The sequence below is a fragment of the Mustela nigripes genome, chromosome 3 (assembly GCF_022355385.1).
Source record: "Mustela nigripes isolate SB6536 chromosome 3, MUSNIG.SB6536, whole genome shotgun sequence".
Lineage (NCBI taxonomy): Eukaryota > Metazoa > Chordata > Mammalia > Carnivora > Mustelidae > Mustela > Mustela nigripes.
In genome coordinates this window covers 162,181,906-162,206,826 of record NC_081559.1, presented here as the reverse complement: position 1 = coordinate 162,206,826, position 24,921 = coordinate 162,181,906, and the positions used below count along the sequence as shown (strand labels likewise).

At 42.1% G+C, this 24,921-nt stretch overlaps 1 protein-coding gene across 4 annotated transcripts in view; it reads right to left on the bottom strand.

The window, feature by feature from the left end:
- Positions 1–24,921, bottom strand: part of GRHL2 (grainyhead like transcription factor 2) — a 160,773-nt gene that overhangs the window by 78,389 nt on the left and 57,463 nt on the right. For all 4 annotated transcript variants that reach the window (XM_059394943.1, XM_059394940.1, XM_059394941.1 and 1 more), the window contains exons 4-7: positions 23,770–24,163; positions 12,816–12,871; positions 9,357–9,513; positions 4,730–4,841 (exon numbers count right to left, since the gene is read on the bottom strand). In XM_059394943.1, the coding sequence (XP_059250926.1) occupies positions 4,730–4,841; positions 9,357–9,513; positions 12,816–12,871; positions 23,770–24,163 (719 nt within the window). The remainder of the gene's footprint in view (positions 1–4,729; positions 4,842–9,356; positions 9,514–12,815; positions 12,872–23,769; positions 24,164–24,921) is intronic.

The following is a 24,921-nucleotide window of genomic DNA, read 5'->3' as shown; positions in this document are numbered from 1 at the left end:
ACTCGTCTTGCCTCCAGATTCGAGCAGTTTGAGGAGAAGGGTCCTATCCTAATTACCTCTGAATCACTAGTTCTAATAAAAGGTCTGGCCTGTTTGCTGAATAAATATGGAGTAACTATGCCTTTCTGCAAGGTACCATGGGACCAGCACTAACTCAACGTCCTTAAAAAGGGACGTCCACAATCAGAGACGAGCAACAACAGAAACAACCTAAGTGGCTAAGTGGCTCCTTCCATACAGGAGGTCTGAGGTCTAATTGGCACAGGAATGCTCCTTGGGCTGTAGAATGTAAACTCATTTATGACCTGGAATAATTGTTGTTATTCAACAAGCTCACAAGAAAGAACTTGTGAGGCTTGGAGAACTCCACTCATGCTTTGAAAAGCAGCAGGAGCCACTAGGGCCAAGGTCTATTTGTTTTACTTTTATCAAGTAAGAACTAACTGCGAATGTTTCCTTCCCCCGTCCCCCAAACGAAACAGTTTATGGCCCAATGTACAAGAACCACATATCTGAACCAGTTCAGATATGTGAACTGGCTTTCAGAAATGTCAGAAGTGGCAGCAGCCAAGAGTCCCACCCCCCCCAGACTGCAAAACGTTCTCAACATCTGGAGAGGAAGGCACTGCGGGGAGACACAGGACATCCACGCACGGTCAGGTCCCGCACGTCTACAGTCACTCTACAAGTCATCAGGGCCTAGTGGGGCCAGGAACTACCTAGGGGTTGTCACAGAAAGACTATGTACGGTGGCGCGAGGACAGAGAATAATAAAAAACGAGGAGTGCAAACTCAGGCACCCTTGGGGTTCCATCCCAACGACACCACCTACCCGGTACACGACCTTGGGTAAAATTGTTTATTGTTCACCACCTCGGTTTTTGAACAACAAAAGGAGTTTTGAAGACAGACAACGTTTATATGTGATCTCTAGAAAGAGCCTGGTACACAGAACACAAGGAACACATGGGTATCATTAAGAGAGTTCACTCCTTCCAGAGGCCTGCCTTCCGTCAGTGTAGTAAGAGTTTTATCCACACATTGGTTCATTCATTCACTCATTCATTTAGGAAATATTGACAGCTCACTATGTCTCAGGCCCTATGCTAAACCAGACAAGGGTCTGCCCTCATGGGCTTTACCTTCTGATTGGAGGGTGGGCACACTGAGAAACAGAAACATCCATACGTAAGTACCATGTAGGGTAGTGATGCACGGTCTGCTGTGAAATAAAGGTAAAGCGGCTGGAGAGTGATGAGGGTGTGCCGTTGAGGTAAGGTGACAGGGAAGGTCTCTTTGATAAGGTGACAACAAGCACAAACCTGCAAAACGTGAGGAACCAACCAGGTAATGTGTGAGTATGTGTCCCAGAAGAGCTAGGCCTGGTGTGATGCAGAAGCAGCCTCGCTGGCAACGTCAATCAGGATACAGGGAACCTGGGAGCCAAGGCTCTGTGTGCTCTGAGAGCAGCCTCCTTCCCTGCACCCCAGGCCCTCGGGCTCCCACTCTCCTTTGCATAGACCCACGGAAAGGACGCCATCAGGGACACTGAGGGGCCTCTCCCCATCTGGCAACCAGCAGGACTGGCTGGTCAGAGCTACTCAGAGGGTCAGAAGTATGTGGGAGATGAGGAGCAGCCTGAAAGAACAACCAACGTTCTAATCCGAGTGAGATAAATGTATGTCAGGAAAGATGTAGAATGTTTGCCGGCCGTCATTACGGGGTTCAAGAGACCAAAGAGCAATCCTTAAGCATGAGTGCTGAGGGGATGTGGAACAAGGAAAGATACAGAGAGAGGTGAAAGCTCCACTGGGCTTTGCTTGGAGCAGAGGTAAACAGACAGAGAGCTGGAGGAGGGCGGGTTATACCGGGAATCCTGAAAAATGAGAAGAATACACACACCTCTACACACAAAAGTGTGTTGTGTGTAACTTTAGAAGCTGGAGTTTCCCCTAAGTCCCACCCACAGACTCTGAAGACCACAGGTTATGAATCTCTCCTCTAGTGAAAGGAGCCCTATCTCAGTCTTTAAATCCAGCTTCAAGGTCACTCACTAGCTAGAGGGTCCAGTTGAACTTCGGGACCACAGTGACTGGTGGAGATTTGGAAACTGCAACCATGAGCCCTGACTGTAATCTCCAGCTTTGTGGAAGTTAAGAAAGGTAATACATTTTAAAACACTGGACTCTTCCTTTTTTTCTTTAGGCTACTAGAAAGTTCTCAACCCACACCGACAACTACGGGCACATGCACCCTTCAACCTCCCTCCACTGTCAGCAGGCATTGCTAACCCCTGGTGGAAGCAAGGCATAGCCCTTAGCAATGTTCTCAGCACCACACTCCAGAGCTACCCACTGATGGTGTGAGTCACACACAGATGTACACACCATCCCAGGTGTCTGCTCCCTCTTTATGCTGGAGTTGGTATTAACTGCCACTGGCAGAAGAGCACATGGCTTACTTTTTTTGTAAGTCCAATAGAGGAATGAATTATATAAGATTTTTGTATATTTCTTCATCCTCTGTCAGGTTGAGGTTGTAGCCAGAAAATCAATTTGCCCTTTGAAGCTAAAGGACTGATTTAATACTCCTCGGGTTCGGGTTCAGAGCAGGTGGCCCAAGGAGCCACAAAGCTTCTTAGTAAAAGTCCTAAGTCTTAAAGATAAATCATGTGTGTGCATGTGTGTGCAAATGCATGTGTAAAGGGTTATAGAGGAAAGTCCGAAGGCAGGCAAGAGGCAAAATAGAAGAGAGATAAGATCCAAAGCCCTGGGTGAGCTGAGAAATCATTCTGGTCTAAGAAAAGTAAACCTTAGAACAATATCAAAGCTGAACCAACAGGTAAGCTAGTAAAATGCTTTTATTAGTTACCTTATTTGGACCTAGTCCATATGTCTATTTAATTGCTCCTCTCATTTTCTTGGGTAATAATTATAAGGCTAACTTTTCAAATAAAGTAAAATTGTTCCTCTGAGTTCTATGTAGATGGCTACAAACAGGTCAAGGCAAGTATCCCCACTCCCTTGTCCTAGTCAATCGATCTCGTAGTTTCTGTATATGAGCTGGGTGAAGACGACTGTCTTATCCTAGCTCTTGCACTAATTATCTGAGGATAAATCACCTGGAAAAGTGGGTCAGTGGGCCTCACGGGGCCTCAGTTTGCTGGTTTATTAGATAAACATGTTTGACTAGCTAATAGGAAGGGGGGGCACATGCTCATGGGCAGGCACTGAGGCAAGGAGGGGTGTGGCCATCTTGCAGGATAAACCAACAATTAGTTTCAATGTATTTTATTGTGAGTCTCTAACCCTCGCGTAATCACTAACCTCTCTGCCATTGGTCAAGGATGAGATGGAAGGGCTGAGAAAATCCATCACTGCAGTGTGTAAGAAGTCCAAGAAATGGCTCAGTAATGCCCTTTAATGGCTCAGTAGTACTTTCTGATACCCGAGACCGGAGGGAAACCTTTCCTTTTACCCTCCCTGGGACTGCAGCTGCTTTGCAAAACGAGGTAAGAAAGCCCACAGATGCGAAATTACTTATTTCGTATAAAAACAGCATATAAAGTGTTAAAATTACTTAGAAACACACATATTACTGTCAGCATTTTTAAGCAATCTCTAGAAACTTTTTAAGATTCCATCCCTGACTTCCCTTGTCTTACTCTCTATCCCAGAGGGTGAGTCCTGCAAACCACATTTGCTAGGATCATGTACCCAGTGGCTTCAGGGAACATTCGGCCCTGGGGAAGCACTGGTGGGAGAGCGGGAGACAGGGAGAACACAGGGCATTCCTTCTCCTCCTCCCTCTTGGCATTCTTTGAGAGGTGGGTCTGGCAGGGACTCCTATGTTGTTCTTTCTCCTCTTGCAAAGCTGCTCTGTCTGTGGTCCCAGCTCCTGCTGAGGCAGCCCCCACTATGGTTCGAGCTCTTGCTGGGGGCGCTCCCCCAACACCCTCAACCTCTTCTTTGACCCTCCAGGCCTGCAGCTAATAGCAGCACAGTCTTGCTGTTGCTCATCTCCAGACAGCGTCACGGTGCCTTCAGCCCTCCCAATCTTTGCAACAAATTCCCGCCATGGGACCACTTGGCATGGACTCTGTCTTCATGGCCGAACCTGGAGTCCCACCCAGGGGACTCCTGGGCTCTAGAGAACAAACGTCGTGTTTAAGAATTCACCGAGAAAATGTACTTGCTGATCCGTTCCTCCTCTACTGCTGGAAAAGATCTCTCAAAGGTTTCATTTGCCAGACCACCTAGCACTATCAGCAGCAGGCATGTGTTGGCACTAAAGGGACACTATACGGAGAATTAAGAAAACCAGCACCCACTTTGCAGTCATGTGACCTTCACAAGTACCTTAGAGCCAAATGATCCTGAGGTTACTCATGTCACAGGGGGACAGGAGTGCATCTGGTCTAGGGCATGGAAACATGTTTTAGAAACAGACATAGTCCTTGCAAATCCAAATGTTTCACTATTACTGTACAAGTCACAGCCGGCTACCATAGAACAAACAGTGCTTTGCACTCAGCTCGGTCTGATTTTGCTATCTCCGCCTGATTTGTACTAAATGTACTAACAAAAGAAAAGTGTCCAGACTAGTGCCTGGAATATCTTCTCAAGAGCTCTGTGGGTCCCAGCTATGAGCTGTGTGCTGGGCTCTCCTTGGCAGCATGACAACATGTCAGTTTACCTAAGACCACACAGGGAGGTCAAGGTCAACTTACCAATGTCAAGGACCCTCTGCTTCGCCGTATGCTGCCGGGAGTGCCAGTACTTCCAGTATTTCAGCTGTTCGTCTCGGTTTTTGTCTTCACTGAAGACCACCATTACCACGCTCTGCAGAAGGGAGAACCATGCATCTTACTTTCTGTTGGGTGCCTCTGTGGCTTCATAGCCTTTACTTGCAGCAGTTCTATCAGAGCTGTTTCTACAACGTTGCTTATCTTGCTTGACAAAAGCCCAGACAAGTTCAGCTGCACGGTCTTTGTTTAAAAACAGGTCTACTTTAAAAATGCATGGGGAATGAGAACAGTCCACAGAAAAAAGAATCCTGCATCATTTTTTTTTAAGTAGGCTCCACACCCAGCATGGACCCTAACACAGGGCTTGAACCTGAGATCAAGAGCCAGAGACTTAACCGACTGAGCCACCCAGGCGCCCCTACATCATTTTTACCATGAGTCATAACAACCAAATTAACCAATTAACAGCACATTTACTGTTTTGTTAGGTGAGTGGGAATACCAAAAACATCTTTTTTTTGGTACTGAAAACAAACACATTTTTGAAATTTTGTATTCTTAAACGAAGGATTTGGCACCATGTGTAAAGAAGCAAGCATCTGTTTCTAGCCTAATTAAGTGCCTCAGGCTGAAATGCTGGAGTAATGAGAGAAGTACTACAAACTGAGTTCATACTGAGGAACACAGATCTCAGATACAGATATTGCACAGACCAAAAGAGACAAGGTCAACTATTTTATTTATTTCCACACAGTTTGGATATACTCGCTTGAAAAACTAATTCTATCTTGTAGAAATAAGAAACCAAAGCCCATTCTGGTTCTAAATCATAAAAACCCTCATTAAACTACATACACATTAACTGACTGTCACTTATGAGATAAGAGAAGTTACGAACACAAATGAACTCCCCCAAATCCTTTTAACTGCAATATCAGGAATACTGGCTCTCTCCTTCTTATTCCAAAACCAAAATATTTCTTAGATATTTTCCTACTATTCCAGAGTATTTCATTGATTCCCATTCCTTACTAACTTCTCCTTCGTGGCATTTTGCACACTTCGAGTCATTTACTTAATTTTTTTTTTTTTAGGTTTTATTTATTTATTTGAGAGAGAGAGAGATCACAAGTAGGCAGAGAGCCAGGCAAAGAGAGAGAGGTGGGGGGAAGCAGGCTCCCCGCTGAGCAGAGAGCCCCATGCTGGGCTTAATCCCAGGACCTAGAGATCATGACCTGAGCCAAAGGCAGAGGCTCAACCCCCTGAGTCTCCCAGGCGCCCTCTCCATTTACTTAATTATTTACAATTACTCAGTCAACAGCCCCACTGCCTGACAAATAATAGATGTCATATACATGCTTGCAGTTGGACTGTCCATTCAAAATCTGGCTTCTTCCCAAAGTACGTGTGAGCATTTGTTACACAAGAAAGCAGATGTCTGTTAGGAAAACTAGTTTAGAAATATGTATCCATATTATTCGAACTCACAAGCAGCAGGAACCTCAAAGGTACATGGAGAAGTAACAAGAGGGGGAACTGCTTCTGGGCTGGTGGAACTATGAGCTCCAAGCTCTCCATTCTTCCCTCTCCTGCTTCCCCAAACTTTGCCACTTACAGTTGCCCCCTTACCCGTGGTTTCAGTGACCCACATTTGGTCAACCATAATCTAGAAGCAGCTGAGTGCCTTCTGATCTATCATACAAAGGTCAGTAGTAGCCTAACATTAGGGTGTCACAACACCTGTGTCATCATGTTACGTCAATACATAGGTATTTTATCATCTCACATCATCACCAGAAGAAGGGTGAGTACAGTACAATACAGTACAATAAGATACTTAGAAACCGAGAATCCCACAGTCACATAACTTTTATGACAGTGTATTGTAATTGTTCTATTTTTATTACTGTTGTTGCTAATCTCTTACTGTGCTATTGTATATGTTCAACTTTATTATGGGGATGTAATGAGAGGAAACAGCTTGGTACCATCCACGGTTTCAGGCATCCTCTGGGGGGGGGGCAGTCCTAGAATGTACCTCCTGCACATAAGGGCGGAGGATGAACTACTGTATATGTAAAAGTTCACTGCGTGGCCTCCTGGTGTTTATTTCCTTCTATTCCAAATAAAAATAACGGTTTTTTTTTTTTTTTCTCTAGCAAATGATTCTATCAGCCTAAGTAATGGCATATTCTTGGTCTGCAAATTTCTGTCTTCAGTGATAAAAAGAAAGGCAGTTTGAAAATGCTGTATTACTAAGCATACATGTTTCGACTCAGAATAAAACGCTGTTCTCCAAAATTAATGCGGGTTAAGTTCCAAGTGTATCCCTCTTTCCTCCAGATTGCTTGCTCTCCCAGAGCTGAGGAGTAAGAACAATCCCAAAAGCCAGAAGCATTATAGCCTGGGATTCATCTCTGGATATATATGCTATACTTCACACCCCTACACCCTCACATGTGGATGCCTGGTAAGAAAATTCTGGATAAACTTAGTTTTTTTTTAAAAAACAGTCTTGTAAATTACAAAGGAAGTGTATATCTCATCTACACCCTCTTAACATTACCATCATCAGCACGCTGAAAAGACAGTGAATGGTTTACATTCTAAGGCCACGACAGTACAGGGATTCTTCAAGAATTCTGATTCAGGTGCCTGGGTGGCTCAGTGGGTTAAAGCCTCTGCCTTTGGCTCGGGTTGTGATCTCAGGGTTCTGGGATCGAGCCCTACACATTGGGCTCTCTGCCCAGTGGGGAGCCTGCTTCCTCCTTCCTCCTCTTTCTGCCTCTCTGCATACTTGTGATCTCTCTGTTAAATAAATAAATAAAATCTTTAAAAAAAAAAAAAAGAATTCTGCTTCACTGAAATCATGTAGATAATTTATTATGGAAATATTCGTCCCATCTATTTCATTTTGGCTACAATGAGCCCTCTCGTCTCTTTAAGGACTTCAATCTAACACTCATGGTGCCTCTGGCTTTTAGCCCTCCATGTCTCTCAACACAGTGTACCTTAGTGAGTAAGAGAATAAATCCAAGAATCTGACTGGCTGGGATATATCCTGGTTCCCTCACATTTTAGCTATGTAATCTTGACCAGTTACTAGCCTCTAAAAGGCCAAGTTTCCTCATCTATAGTATTATAAAAACAGTGCCTATTTCATAGGGTTGTGTTAGTTTCAAATGAATTGCTAGATACGTGGCATTGACATAGTGCCCGGCACATAGAAGATATACCCAATAAACATTAGTTGTTATTTTGTGGCTTTTGTTGTTTTTATTATGGCATCTCTCTGCGTTGTTACTGTTGTTGTTACCATTATGATTGTTATTGTTATTATATCCTTCCACCATTAAGATGATGATGAGAAGGAGGTGGGGGAGGAGGAGGAGGAGGAAGGCACCCCTCCACTACAGCCTTGACCACAGGGTAGGAACACATACTTTTCCCCGGCAGGCACACAACACACCAAGCACCTTTCCACCTGCAACAGGCTCAGCCTTGCAAGGGACATGAGCTCCACATCTTCTTCTCACTCTCAACAGCCCCGCCTCCTACAGCTCTGACCTGGGACTAGGACAGCCTGGAGGGAGGAAGAATTGCTGGGCTGAGGAATGAGTAGCAATCCTTGCTGGTCTTTCTCACCGAAACACAGCCAGAAACCCCAGCTGTCTCAGAGATCACCACTGAAGCTGTTTTACCTAAAGCCAGTAACAGACAAGCTGGCCAGCAGGTGCCCAAATGCTCTTCTTTCTCTTCTACTTCATTTGTTCCCTTCGCAGGGATGGGGGTAAACTCGCTATGCTCTAGGCACAGCACCGCATTCGTCTCAATGTGCTGAAGGGCTTAGGAGGCAGTAGCTACAGACAAAATACGGTAGGGTTGGCACTACGTATACAGCATGTAGAATAAATCATTTTACAATAGGGCAAGAAGGCCCTTCAACCTCTTTTCAGAGAGCTCTGCTAGGATTTTCCTTTTCAGTAGAGAAGGATTACCAGTTTCCTCCCTTCTTGGCAGCAGCAAGAATGCCAAAAGCTGGTCGGCTTCCAGCATAGTTCCATTTCCCACAAACAGAACTAGTACTCATGAAGGTGAAAATTCCACCGAGCCAGTCCTGGTTGGGATCATATCATGCCTCACTTGACTCCTGAGTAAGCAAGCACTGGGCTGCAGAAAAGCTTTTTAAACCAAGCTGCAAAGGACCCAGGGACACAGGATAAATCACACCTTCCATACAGAAGACAGCAGCAGCTCTTTCCCTGCCCACAGATAAGCTCTGACTTAACAGCTCCTTGCTTGAAAAATTAAGATTAATTGACTAAAAGCAAGAACAACAACTAAGTAGCACAAAGGCAATGAAGGAAGTTGGGAAAATTCCTTGGATACGGTCAGAAAGCATGTCCCAACCGTGTCCCCTCCCTGACATTTACTGGTTACTGATTAAAATGATAAACTTAAGCCAGTAAGTTCTCCTGGTCCAACTCTCTGATATTTGTTCTAGAATTATTTATTTTGGAGTTTTTTCCACACCCTTCCACCAGACTGCAAGGTAGCAGTTCCCTTCATGGGATCCCTCTGCTCTTTATTTGAGACATGAGGCCCATACCCGGACTTTGCTGATCGGGTGCCGGAAGCATTTGTTGTCTCCAGTCTCGCTGAGCGTTATGGCGTAGAACTGTCCCTTGTTGAGGTAGGTCATGGGGCCCTCCCCCTGCTTCTGACGCAGCGACTTGGTGGCTTCCAGGGTGTACTGAAATGTGCCACTGTGAACAGAAAGCAAACAGTGGTCAGATTCACTCGCTCGGACATTTCTGCCTTCCTAATCAATTTCACATTTACAGCATTTTGTAGGAATATGAACCACTATTTACTCTACTTCAGAGACAAAACACAGCATATGGCAAAAGAGATGCAACCGGAACCAAAGGTCACTGGTAATACAATGTATACAACATCTCTAATAGTGGCTCATAAACCAGATGGTTTAGAAGGGGAGAAAGTCCATGAGGTGCCTGTCCAATTATGCAAGGCTGTGCCAGGAGAACCTGTTAGGTCTTAGATGGCAATCAGTAATGCCTGCGGCTTAAGAATTGATAGGATTTGCCACTTTCGTCCTAGCAGCAAGCCAAATGTGTGAAAGCTTTCGTGCAATTCGTACCTACACTTAACCCTCTTTTTGTATCACCAAGATGCTGCAAACAGCGATATCCCACTTCAAAAGATTTCAAAATGTCTAAATCTCAGATATTCATCACTGAGAATCTAGTTCCATAACACAGACTGTTGGTTTTGCTGTTTTCTGTTTTTAAGACAGCAAAAGGACTCATGAAAGGGTCGCTACTGCTCCAAATCAGGAGTCTGCAAACAAGGTTTGTTCCACTGGCCAAATCCAGCTCGCTGTGTATTATTGTAAACATCTCCCTGTGCTCTATTATCGGAACACAGCTATGCTCGTTCATTTAGGGCTTGTCTTCAGTTACTTCCACACTACAACAGCAGGGTTCAGTAGTTGTGATCTATAATGTGCCAAATCTAAAATATTCACTACATAACCCATTGCAGAAAAAGTTTGCAAATCCCTGCTCTACACAATTTCCTTAATATTCTGAAAATGTTATTTCATTTACAAAATAAAAACACTGATTTTCCCCAGCCATGAGGAATATATCAATTATTTAAAATAAAAGGTATGAACCACAATCCTTCTAAAAACGAAAGAAACAAAAAGTTTAATATGTTCTTTCAGAAATATTTATTTCTCCTATAGTGCAGGACGGCTCCTAGTGATAATCCAATAACCAATGCTTCATGAAACTTTTTAATCATCAGAAGCTCTTCACTGGGCCTATTTTATTAGCTTTGTTTTCATCGTCTTTGAAAGGCTAGGTATAAAACTGCCTCCAAATTCACCTCTTAAAATGGTCTGCTTATAAGATTATGGAAGACTCTTATCATGTTTAATTCTTTATAGCTTTCATGAGGAGAAAGAAATTGTAAAGCACAATAATATTCCTCTTTTCATGATAAAAACCTTATTGTAAGCTGAGAAACTAAGCAAATTCCAGAATATGTATCTTAGAACAGGTTGGGAAATAAGTCATTCAAGACAGAACCAACGTCACTGTCATTTTGCCTGAAAAAAGCAATTTCAGAACAGCCACTGAATCATAAAATTTGAGACCTGGACAGGATATTAGGAATCACCTACATCAGCAGCCTGCAACTTAACCAGGGCACAGGCTGCATTAAAAAAAAAAAGAATAAACAAACAAACAAACATGAAAAGCTGTGAACCCTCTCTCCAGATAAAAGCACATATGAACAGAAGTGGTTTTGAACATAATTTTGGGGGGGTTCATCCTCCCCAAGCCTATCCATAACAGAGGAAATAAAACCACCTTCCTCATGTCACAGGTGAAGAGAGGCTGAGAAACTTGCTCACTCCAGTGGACAATGACAGCAGCAGGAAGAGAAGGCAGGTCAAGTGACTGGTAGGTCAAAGCTCTTTTCACCAGCCTGACAGCTGATTACAGGGTGATTGGGGTTTATAGCATGCAAATTATATATGCATTTCCACATTTGAAGAGGTGATTTGGAATTCTATGTTCCCCACCTCACCACACACTGAAATTCTGACTTGGGTGATCTGGGGAGATGACTGGGCAGCCTGAGGCCGGAGCAAGACCCTGAAGGATTAGGAGGACTTCAGGTAGAAACAGAGAGAACAGAAGAGGGCCACACACATAAAAGCAAAGAAGCAATAAATACAGTGGGACCCATGGTTGAAAGCAAAAAGGAACTAGCAGGTAAAGGCCCTGACTACCGTCTTGAGGAATTTGTGTTAATCCTGTCTGAAATGGTGACATCACTGATAAGCTTTGTTGTTTTTTTTTTTTTTTAAAGATTTTATTTATTTATTTATTTGACAGAGAGAAATCACAAGTAGTCGGAGAGGCAGGCAGAGAGAGAGAGGGAAGCAGGCTCCCTGCTGAGCAGAGAGCCCGATGCGGGACTCGATCCCAGGACCCTGAGATCATGACCTGAGCCAAAGGCAGCGGCTTAACCCACTGAGCCACCCAGGCGCCCCACTGATAAGCTTTGTAAAACGGGAGAGATCAATTCATTTCTTGCCATTCTCTCCTGTCTATGAGCGCGCTCATGACCAAGGTCTTTGATCATCTAGCCCCTCTGCCTAAAATGTCCTTAATCTTTCCCTGGAAAACTCCTGCTCGAGATCCTTCAACAGCTGGTTCAAATGCCCCTCCCTGCAAGCTGTGTTCCCCCCACCACCGCCACCACACACACACAGAGACCTTTAAGTCCTCTCAGCTTTCTGTTTATGTACCTCTGTAGCAGCACTGAGCAAACTGTATTACAACTGTCCATCACTACATCTATCCCCTCCAAAAGTCTATGGGCCTCTTGTAAGGAGAGGTTCTATCTTATTCCCATACCTCTCTCATTGGTTGTACATGGAAGGCAACAGAGTATGACAGCGGGTATCTAAGTATGTACAGTGGAACAGAAGGGAAAGGAAGGTGTTGGTGGGAAGATCAAGTGACATCACAACAGTTCAGAACATGAACAAGAGAAAGTTGCAAGGGACAGGACAGGTAAAACAGAATGTTCAACACCTGGCCAAGTGTGACGAAAGCACAGCAGAAAGTCAGGCAAATCTTGACATCTCTCAAGTGGGTAGCTGGCATTACGACACCATTAGCCACAACAGGAAATAAAAGCAGAACAGATGTGAAAGAAGTGGGGAAGGAAGAAAAGAAAAGAAAAAGAAAGGCAAAGAGTTTTCATTTTTTCACATGCTGTGTTGGAGGTCCATGTGTCTGAGATTCAGAGAGCGATCCAAGGATTCCAAGGAGAGCGATCTAACCAACAGAAGGACAGAAAAAAGGTGTGGGCCTCAGACTACAGGTCAAGACTGGAAACAGTAATTTAGAAGTCACTGTATAGAGAAAAGATTTTTCTTTCAAAGGTTCAAAAGTGTAACTTGGGGGTACATTTCAAGTGTTATCAGTTCATGAGTTTCTAGAGACACCTCCGGGTAGCCTACCTTGATGTCTGGTCATACATGTACTCCTCGGCCCCAACTGAAGCACTCCGGAATTTCTGCAAAATTTAAAAGTTATCAAATTAAAACAAATAGGTAAGTCATCAATGCAAAAACAGGAAGGAAAGTGACAAATGTGCCCAAACTGTTTTATCCTCACTTCAGAAAGGAAGATAATATATTTTTTAGTATTGTGTTTTCTACAACAAAAATAGTAACCATCTGTGCATAGAACTTGCATATCCCAGGTGCACACTGAGAATTACACTCAACAGAAGAGGCATTTGTGCTTTGCATATTATTCACATGTCCATATTCACATGTCCTGCAGGTGTTCCAAAAGTGTCTGCAGGTACTGGAACCTGTTTCTTCAAACACATAAAACATCTCTTCCATTTTCTACTATCTCCAATGCTCATTCCCAAAAATCACAAATTCTGAGTTAATGGAACACTGATTACAGAGAGTCGACACAGCATACACAACACAGGGTGGTATTCAGAGTGGTTAGGGGCATAGTTTCTAGTGCAGAACCGTCCAGTGTCAAGTTATGACTCTTTTACCTGCTACCTGTATAAACTGAGACAAGGGCCATATTTACCCCATCTGTAAAATGCAGAAAGTTCTATTGGTCAGGGCTGATCAATGAAAAGGTATTTACACTTAGTACAGTTAAGAATTAGGAAATTTTGGAGTAGGAGGGTAGCATGATGAGAAGGGCATTTAAGGAAAAGATAGAGGAGATGCACTTCCAAGGTTTTCTTTGAAGGAACATGCAGTAAACCCGTAACAACACACAGTGCACCAGTACTAGTAAACATGGCCCTCAGTGAATCTATTGTCCAGGCCACAGAATTCTGAAGCCTAAGGGTAGGCTTGCCCACTATGACATAGTGAATTTATAAATTCAATGGTTCTAATCCCCCAGGCGGTATGAGAAGATGTAATATACCACAACTGCTCAGATTCAAAGAGACTTGAAAGGAAGAGAAAATCTAAAATCTTACTCTAATAAACATGACTGCATTTGGACAAGAACCTGAAAAACTAAAAATAGCAGACATGCTACCAATGTGGATATTGCTTTTTCAAGCTTAAAATTTTTCTTTAAAGATTTTATTTATTTATTTATGTGAGAGAGAGGGAGAGAGAGAAAGAGAGAGAGAACGCATGAGAGGGGAAAAGGTCAGAGGAGAAGCAGACGCCCCACAGAGCTGGGAGCCCAATGCGGGACTCCGGGATCATGACCTGAGCCAAAGGCAGTGGCTTAACCAACTGAGCCACCCAGGTGCCCTTCAAGCTCAAAATTTTATCCTGAATTCTTTTATACTGTCTTTATAATTAAAAAAAATAAAGTTATTCCACCTGGAAAATATCACAATCCTTCATGAGACCTGACCACATTAAGAGGTTATCTGGCTCTCTGTGATTTAGTACTGAGAGTTACAGTCAAAGTGTTTGGGTCATTCCAGTTACAGTGACCAACTTCTTGGAAACCTTTTAATATAATTTGTAGGATGCCAAAACCCAGGCAGACAGCCAACACCACTATACCTGACTGTGATATGATATAATGCATCCATACCTTTCTTCTTTTGGACTGAGAAAAATGATAGTAAAGAAGGTATGATAACATATATTTTAATGACTACCCTGAAAGGACTTGAGATATCAGGCAGTATTAGAATGTTATATTTAAATTTTAAATTAGAGTTCTAGTGTTTTTCTTGGGTGGGAGGAAGGGACATCTGCTAAGAATCTACTGTAAAAAGACAAATGATTCTTCAACTGTCAGAAAAATCCAGGATTTTCTGATTCCATGACTTTGATCAGCCACCAATTTTTTTAGGTCTTATCATTCATTTATTTATTCATCCATTCTTCCAATAAAGACTGAGCATATATTTTGTATCAGGCAACGTGCTAGGTGCTATGGGTACCAAAGTGAACCAAAAGAGGTCTCTGCTCTCATCAAGCTTCTGGCCTAGGAGAAGAAACACATTACTTAAAAAGTCATTCATTCAGAAAGTTACAGACTCTGTGCAAGCACTCTGGAGAAGAGCAACAGAGCCCTAGGAGAGCACAGCACAACTGAGAAAGTAAAAACCAGGCCCACTGACTACCACTATTTTCAGGAGCACACAGACAAGGTGAACAGGAGTGTTTCCAACGGAAGCCCAGAAGACAGGAACACAGCCACCAAACTGAGTAACATGTCTTCCTTCTGAGTGGCTGCTGCTTTCCTGACAAAGGCATCCTCAGTCCTGCTTTGCTCATTTCACTTCCTGAATAATGGTTACCCAGCTTCCGGGCTGCCTCAATGTCTTCTCATATCCAGTCCAGAGCTGGCTGTCATTTCTGGAATCCCTCCTAACACTTACCCAGTATAAGCCCGAACACTGTGAAGAGCTCCTTCCACCTCTGTCTTACTGAGTCGTCCCTAAGGGTCTCCTGCTAAAGCAGGCTAAATAAATGCAATCCTGATTACAGATGTGTTCATGGTAGTCTTTGGCTGGGAGACTTTAGACACAAAGAAAACTGACTCTACTAGGAACTGAAGGGAGGACAGGGAGGGCTTCCCTGAAAAAGTTACACAGGAGGAAGGCTGTGCGAGCTGGCAAAGAATATTCTACAACAGTGTTGTCCAATAGAATTTTGCATAAAAATGGAAGTGTTCTGCATATTCATTGTCCAGTATGATAGCCCCTAGTCATACTAAGCACTTACCGTGGTAGTTAGTGGGACTAAGAAACTAAATTCTTGATTTTATTGAATTCTAATCGCCACATGTAGTTAGCAACTATGGCATTATTCAGCACAGTTCTAGAATATGGAGCAGCATGCACAAAGGTCCTGAGGCAGGAGGAAGTATATCAGGTTCACAGAACTGAATGGAGCCCACAGCAGACAGCAAAAGGGGGAAAGAGGTACAAGATGAGGTGGGAAAGGAAAATGGGAAGCAGCATACACAATGCTTTGTATACTGGTTAAGGACTTAGATCTTAATCCCAAAAGCAATGGGATTTAAGTGGGGGGAGGGGGTGACATAATCAGATAAGCATGTCAAAAACACCATCCCCGGTACAGTGTACAAAAGCAGGCATTGTTATAGGCCAGAGATAATGACAGATTGGGCCAACTTGGTAGAAGCAGATTAGAGACAAATGGATGGATCTGAGAGATATTTAGAAAGTAAATCTGAAAAAAAAGAAAGAAAGTAAATCTGACAGAATTGATATTGGAGGATGAGGGGAGAGCAAACTATCAAGAAAATATCCTGGTTTCTTAAACCAGGATGGTGATGGTACCCACTAAGGTGGAGAACACAAGGAAAGATTGTAAATCAGATCTGGAATGGGTGGAGAGTCATACACAGTTGGATATAAAGGTTTTGAGCAAAGAGGACGTAACTAGGCTGGAGAAAAAATTTGAAAGTCGTTGGGCACCTGGGTGGCTCAGATGGTTAAGCATCCGTTTTTGGTTCGGGTCATGATCTTGGGGTCCTGAGACTGAGTTCTGCATCAGGCTCCCTGCTCAGCAAGAAGTCTGCTTCTCCCTCGACCTCTCCCCTGCTCGTGTTATCTCTCTCTCTCTCTCAAAAATAAATAAAATCTTTAAAAATAAATAAATTCAAAAAAATTTGAAAGTCTTTAGAATACACATGATAACTGAAGTGTGGATATGAAGCCAAGAGCATCATTAAGAAGAAAGAGTGATCAAGTTATCAAATGGTGGTGCAAGGTACCAGCCTTAACATATGGGGCTTCCACAGCCATTTTATTCCTGAGGGGGGAAGAGGACTACTATGACTCTGACCAATGGGTCATCCGATCTCATCAAATTTCACTGCACAGAGAGAAATCTCAATCACCTAAAGTATAAAATGTATATGCTAAGGATTTCCCAAGATTTTGCTTGATGCAAAAACAAACTGACGTAATAAAATGATAGAAGTCCGATGGCACCATATGCACTATAAGCATAGTAAAATCAAGGGCATTAATCACAAGGGAAGCTATGTTCCAATTTAGTACTTGAGTCAACATTTTTAAGATTTTATTCTTTAATTTTTTTTTCATGTGAGTACAGTTGACACACAATGTTACATTAATTTCAGCTCTATAACATAGTGAGTCAACTTCTCTGTTTTGTTATCTCACCACAAGTGTAGCTACCATCCGTCACCACACAACGCTTCTACAGTGACATTGACTATATTCCTCATGCTGTGCCTTCTATCCCCATTCCATAACTGGAAGCCTGTACCGCCCATTCCCCTTCACCCATTTTGCCTATTTCCCCACTCTTCTTTCGTCTGTCAACCAAGAGTTTGTTCTCTGTATTTACAGGTCTCATTCTGCTTTTTGTTTATTCATTTGTTCAGTTTTTTAGATTCCACATATGAGTGAAATCATATGGCATTTGTCTTTCTCTGACTTATTTCACTTAGTAGAATACTCCCTAGGTCCATCTATACTGTTGCAAATGACAAGATCGCATCCTTTTTTACGATTGTGTATTATTCCAGTGTGTGTATATGTGTGTGATATGCCATATCTTTCTTATTAAGGTTTTACTATTTAAATGTGTGGGAGTAAATGAACTCCCAGTTAAAAATTAATCATGCTGAACAGGACTTAAGTTCAAGATAACTTCCAGTATCAGTCTATAGATGAATATAAAATCAACAGACTAACCATCATATGTCTATTGAGTATGACAAATAATCATTCTTTGCTTTCATTTGAAGATTCTCTGCAAACTATGTTAATTTGCCAAGGAACATGCAGGGCGTTGAATTACGAAATACATGGTAGAAATATCTGGTGCTTCCCCATTTAAAGTTCTGCTCATGCCTGACTACATGGCAGGACTAAACTTCTCAGCCCTCTTGCAGCTAGTTAAGACCATGTGACTAGTTCTAGCCAATGACATATGAGCAAGAGTGATACATGTCACTTTTAGGTCAAAGTATTTACAAGTTAGTCTGCAATCATCTGACTGTACTTCTCCACGGGTGTGACCCAGAAGCCACATATAGAAATGGTAATTTCATAAAAATGGAGGGAACCTGGATTTCTGAGTCATTAATAAGAAAAAACATTTGCAGACATGTATCAAGATTATTATTAACAAGAAATAAACTTTTAGTGTATTAAATCACTGAGATCCTGGTGCTCTTTTATTGATACAGCTAGATAGCCTAATGTTAACTGACACAAAATTATAGTACAGATAAGAAAATTCTTGCTTCTATTTTTATTCTTATTATAACTATAAATATAATTTTTCTATAAAATCTCTTCCTTCCGTGCCTTAAGATTTACATGTTTCCTAATAACATCCTAGGTATTAATACCTGCCTAATGTGTAATTATCAGTAATACTCCTTTGCTTATTAGCTGTGTGACCTTTGGCAAGTTTCTTAACCTCTCTGAACCCCTCTCTACCTTTTCATCAGTAAAATGGAAACAATAACACCTTTTTGGAATTATAGTAAGGATTAGAAATAAAATGCAGAAGCTACAGTGGCTGGCACACAGTACTACAAAATAAGTGACAACTATCATTATTTCTCTTCACAAATATAGACATATAGTAAGCTTCCAAAGGACAAAAGTCAATGCAGCCTTCCTTTTGTCCGCTACTCCCACATCTAGCACAGCACCTAACACCAGCAAAAGTAAATATTTACCAAACGTTATAATAAAGGAGCTGTACAATAAAATGTGAATCAAATTAGCTAAAATCAATCCATTAAAGAACTTCTTAATGTTACCACTTTTTTTTTTTTTAAGCTTTTATGTATTTATTTGAGACGGAGAAAGTGATCACAAGCAGGCGGGGAGGTAGGCAGAGGGAGGGGGAAGTAGGCTCCCTGCTGAGCAGAGAGCCACGTGCAGGGCTCAATCCCAGGACCCTGAGATCATGATCTGAGCCGAAAGCAGAGGCTTAACCCACTGAGCCACCCAGGCACCCCAATGTTACCAGTGTCTTAAAAAAAAAAAAAAAAAATTCCAGCTCAGGGGCACGTGGGTGGCTCAGTCAGTTATACATCTGCCTTCTGCTCAGGTCATGATCCCAGAGCTCTGGGATCAAGCCCTCCTTCGGGCTCCCTTCTGTGGGGAGCCTGCTTCTCCCTCTCCCTCTGCCTGCTGCTCCCCCTGCTTGTGCTGTCCCTTTTTCTCTCTCTGTCAAATAAATAAGTAAAATCTTAAAAACAAAACAAAACAAACAAGAAGCCTGAGTTGAGCCAAATTGCTCCCTTCTCTGATACCCACATACATACACATATAGAAGAAGCAGTCTCTGATAAGAAATGAAATTTGCTGGGGCACCAGGGTGGCCCAGTCATTTGGATGTCCAGCTTTTGATTTTGGCTCCGGTCACAGTCTCTGGTCATGGGATTGAGCCCTGCATCTCTGCACTCAACAGGGGATCTGCTTTTCTCCCTCTGCTCCTCCCCTCATTTGTGCTCTCTTTCTCTCTCAAATAATTTTTTTTTAAAAAGGGTAATTTGCTAATTCAACAAGAATCCTAGGCATTTTAATAGTTTGCCTTAAAAAAGGGCTAGATTTTAGACAAAATTTTTTAATGAAATTTACTTGCTGAAATTACTCTGAGCTCACCTAATCTTATAACCAGTTAATAATGGCCACGATTGAAGATCGTTCCATTTAATTTATGTCCGATTTGAATACAATATGCAACATAATAAACACTGATTTCCAAGGCTAGGAGGACAGCTAAGCCAAATTTAGTGAGAACAGTATCCACAGAGTTTCTGGTAAGTTACTTTCTCATCTACTTCCAAATAAAACCCAAAATACAATCGTTTCCTTTCATAAGCCTCCTTATCTACAACACAAACACAACTGATAACACATTCCCCAAACAGCATGATGGTTCTGCTGACATTGGGCCCACATCCATGGGCTCTTCTGTGACTAATGAACTATTTCCACACCTGGTAAGAAAAACATCAGTGGCTGACTTTTAGTGAAAAAGCATGCATCTGACATTCCCAAGGGGAGTAAGGTGCTTTTCCTACAGAAGCACTCGAACAATTAACTATTAACTATTTCCAGCAATATGGCCCAGGAAGCTAAGTTTAAGACAACATTTTTATGACAAGGACATTGAAAGTCTGATTATAAAGTTACCAGAACTCAAGAAATGAGGCACCCTCTTAAGGGCTAAGAATTTATCTGGTCTCTCCCTCTGCCTTTCCCCAATTTCAGAGAAGACAGCAGGAACTCAGGAATGGCTAGAGTCAGCAGAGGAAGGGCTGCCAGAGCAGCTTGTCTACCTAACTCTCCACCAACACTGCAGAGAGACAGTCCCTTTGCTCTTCTTCTGCCCATGTGAAAGATGAAGAAGCATCTAATGACACTGATAAAGGGCACTCAGTTTAAAAAAAAAAAAAAGACCGTTTGGGTGAATCACTCACTGTGTTTAGGAACAGAGCTACTGAGGATTAGAAGACCCTGCATGGTCTTCTTGAGAGTGTAGAGATAATGGGGAAGGATATTGGTCCTGGAGCCTGAGAACTTGTGATGAGTCTCATCTCTGCCACTTACTGCAGAATGACCATGGGTACTGGCAGGCTCTCTCTGCCTCAGTTTCCTCATTTGGAAAATAGAAATGACAGAAATAGTACATACCTCATAGGGGTTTTGTGAGGATGAAATGAGTACATTTCACTCAGGATGATGTCCAGCCTACAGTAAGTCGGGTCACTAAATGTTTATGATTTTTAAATATTATTATTTGGGATGCAATCTCAAGCTCTGGTGGCTGCATTTTGTCCAGTGGCAACTAAGAGGGCAGCAGGCTGCAAGTGTTTGGCAAGCTGCCACCACACTAACTCCTCTTTAGGAAATTAGAATCCACAAGTTTTGCCTTTTGCCATTGTCTTTTCTTGTCCTGGGTGGACAGAACAATGGGAAGCCAATGACCATCATCGCAAATACAGAGGCACTGCTCCTAACTGACGAAGAAGCTGACCTGATCCAATTAAAAAATGCATTAAATATTCTGTGTCAAAAATTGGAGAATTAATCCATGATTACACCAGTTCTACAAAGATCCCAAGGCAACTAAATGGAGACAAGACTGTCCTTTGAACAAGTGGGGTTGATGCAACGGGATATAGATATGACCAAAAAAATAAAATAAAATAAAATACGGACCTCTACCTTTCCCTTACACCATTACAAAAGTTAGCTCAAGCTGGATCAGAAATCTATATGGAGGAGGTAAAACTATTAAAAGCCTAGGGGAAAAAAAAACAAGAGAAAATCTTTGTGACATTGGGTTGGACCAAGACTTCTTCTTTTTTTTTTTTTTTAATTAATTTTTTAAAGTTAACATATAATGTATTATTTGCCCCAGGGGTACAGGTCTGTGAATCGTCAGGCTTACACACCTCACAGAACTCACCATAGCACATACCCTCCCCAATGTCCATAATCCCACCACCCTCTCCATAACCTCCTCCCCCTGGCAACCCTCAGTTTGTTTCATGAGATTAAGAGTCTCTCATCATTTGTCTCCCTCCCGATCCCATCTTGTTGAACCAAGACTTTACATCAAAATCATCAACTATAAAAGAAAAAACTGATTAAGCTTACTTCATCAAGATTAAATACGGATTCTCTTTGAAAGACATAGTTAAAAAAACAAAAAAGCTACCAGACGGTAAAACATGTAACGACTTCACGTTATTTTTAAGAAGCCCTTAACAACTTAATTAAAAAAGACAGATAACCCAATTTAAAAATTGGGCAAAATATTTCAAGAGACATTTCACAAAAGTTTTAAGAATGGCCAATTATGAAACATGAAATGATGTTCAACATCACTATGCATGGAAGAAAAGCAAATTCAAACCACAAGAAGACACCATCACGTATGCACTAAAATAGCTCCTGTTAAAGAGACTGACAGCCCCAAGTTTGGGAAAGGATGAGAAAACCAGAAACCCTCACATCCTGCTAGTGGGAAGGAAAATGGCACAGTAACCCTGAAACACTGTACTGCAGTATCATATACAGTTAGACACACACTGACCACATGACTCAGCAATTCCAGTCCTCGGTATTTAACCAGGAAACAAAAGCACATGTCCACATGAAAGCATACATGTGAAAGTTCTCAAGAGCATTATTCAAAAGAGCCCAAACAAGAAGCAGCCAAATCTGTCCATTAACTGGTAAACAAATCAACAAATTGTGATATATGCTTACCATGGCATACTAAATTATTTAGCAAGTCAATAATACAATCTTTTCATACAAGTAACAAAACAGAATCTCAAAAAGTGAAAGTAAAAGTGAAACTACAGACAGAGGGCAAATCAGTGCTTGCCCAGAGCAAGAGAGGAGGTTCCAAATGCAAGGAGCTCAAGAAAACTTTCAGAGGTGGTTGGGGCGCCTGGGTGGCTCAGTGAGTTAAGTCTCTGCCTTCTGCTCAAGTCATGATCTCAGGGTCCTGGGATCAAGCCCCACATCGGGCTCTCTGCTCAGCAAGGTGCCTGCTTCCCCCTCTCTCTCTGCCTGCCTCTCTCTGCCTACTTGTGATCTCTCTCTCTCTGTGTCAAATAAATAAAATCTTAAAAAAAATAAAATTTCACCCGGATGGATTGTTTAAAAAAAAAAGAAAGAAAAAGAAAACTTTCAGGGTGAAGGAAATTTCTATTGATTCTGACATTGTATACAATTACCGAAATATTCAAACTTCACTTAAAACTTGTGAATTTATAACAAATGAGCAAGGGGTTCCTGGGTGCTCAGTTGTTCAAGTGTCCAACCCTAGGTTTCAGCTGAGGTCATGATCTCAGGGTCGTGTGATCAAGCGAGCATGGAATCTACTTGAGATTCTCACCCTCTGTCCTTCTCTGCTCTCTTTAAAGTAAATAAATAAATCTTTTAAAAATTTTTTTAAATTAAAAAAATAAATAAACAAGCAATCCAAGAACCTTGTTTGTGTAAGTCCTACAGGTACATGAAAAGAATACCAGATCTCTACCTGTAAAGTATAAAATGTACATACATATAACAATTGGTTATTAATAGTACAAATTCTCATTGCTTCTTTGGCCTTTTGGCTAAAATCAAGTGTATTAATAGTAAACATTCTTTCTTGAGAATCCACTGTAGATCTTAAAGAGTTACATTGTTTCAAAAATTACACAGGCAACATCTTTAGCTACCATTTGAAAAGTTACAAACTAGAAGAGTTCAGAGCGAAAACGTTACAAAGTAGCAAGTTTCCACACAAACAGCTCTTTATTTCTCATAAATATTTAAGACTAAAACTAAAAGAAATGTCATTTAAGGATCAAAAATTTTTTTATTTTCTTTTCTTTTTGGAGAGAGAAAGACAGAGCACACAAGTGGGGTCAGGGTATGGGCAGAAGGAGGAGAGAATCTCACACAGGATCCACGCCCAGCGTGGATTAATCTCAAAACCCTGAGACAATGAGGGGCCAAAATAAAGAGTCGGATATTTAACTCACTAAGACACCAAGGCACCCAAGGGTCAAGAAGAATAGAAATAGTCCTCCACACACCCAAACCCAAGATTTATTAAAACCTTTTTATAAAGATACAGTTACATTTTTTTTTAAACCCAATGCTCCCAGTTTAATTAATTTTTTTTTTAGGTTTTATTTATTTATTTGACAGACAGAGATCACAAGTAGGCAGAGATGCAGGCGGGGGGTGGGGGAGAGGGGAAGGAAACAGGTTTCCCGCTGAGCAGAGACCCTGATGCAGGGCTTGATCCCAGGACCCTGGGATCATGACCTGAGCCAAAGGCAGAGGCTCAACCCACTGAACCACCCAGCTGCCCCCAAGTTTAGTTAATTCATCCCACTTAACAAGCAAACAGAATCAAAACGAGCTGGGGTTTCTGGGTTTAGGTCCTGGCTGCAGATGACTGAGCTAGGACTCACCTCTGTGGTTCCATCCTTGAAGCTCTCGCTGTAAGTGCTGTCCGGGGTGCTGCGCTGGTCATCCTTGAGGTAGGCGCTGTGGCTGGCCATGGAGGGCACACCATACTGAGTCTGTTCAAAGATAACCACACGTTGCTCCTCGCCGTCTCCTCGGGGATAGTGCACGGGTGGGGCCATGAAAACTGGTGTAAAATCTTCAGCTTTCACCACTGTGATTCCTGATACGGGAATGATGGCTGGGCTCTCGGAGATGTTCGTGCTGTACGGTTCCCGCTTCGAATTCTCCAGGTGGTCTTGATTTAGGGAAAGATTCACTGGGACAGTCTTTAGGACCTGCACTCGGTTTTCTCCTCCACTCAAATTACTCTGGGCTTCATTGGTGCCAAGACAGTTTCTGCATATTGAAACCCATCCCCCCACACAAAATAACAGAATTAGAAAAGTCACCAACCTGCAACTCCTAATAAAATAACTGATGCAAGCAATCATCAGTGGGCACTAAAGCCATCAGGGGAAAAGTTGATGGCGAACTTTACAAGGGAAGTAGGACATGTGTTTCCCAGTACCATGCAATCAGCCCACCTGTGAAGTGCAACTGGTGGGGGGGTGGGGGGGAGAAGACCCTAAATTTAGCAAGCCTTCATATCTAACTCCCAGCTCTCAGGAAATACAGAAGACTGGAAGAGATGACTTAAACAACATCAAAAGGAAACAATCATACAAACAGAATGTAGCACATCTTACTGACCTGGTTTCTTCAATAAGTTAGAGGCATGAAAAAAAGAAAGGAGGGTGGGAAGCTTGTTCTAGATTAAAAGATTTGAAAGACATAACAATCAAATAGGATGAGTAGATCTTGTCTGGATCCTGGTCTGAAAAACCAAAGAGGCATTCATAAGACAATAGGATCTTTGAGGCAATTGAATATGGACAGGGAATTAGGTAATATTAAGGAAGCATTGTTCATTTAGTTAGGTGTGATAATGATTTTGAGATTCGGTGATAAAACTTCCTTTTTATTTACAGATACAAAGGAGATGAGTTACAGATGAAATGATAGGATATCAGGAACTTATTTTAAAGATGACTACAATAAGGAAAAAAGAAGGCAAAGAGAGAAAAGGTAGAGATTAAGGAGGTATAACAAAAAGT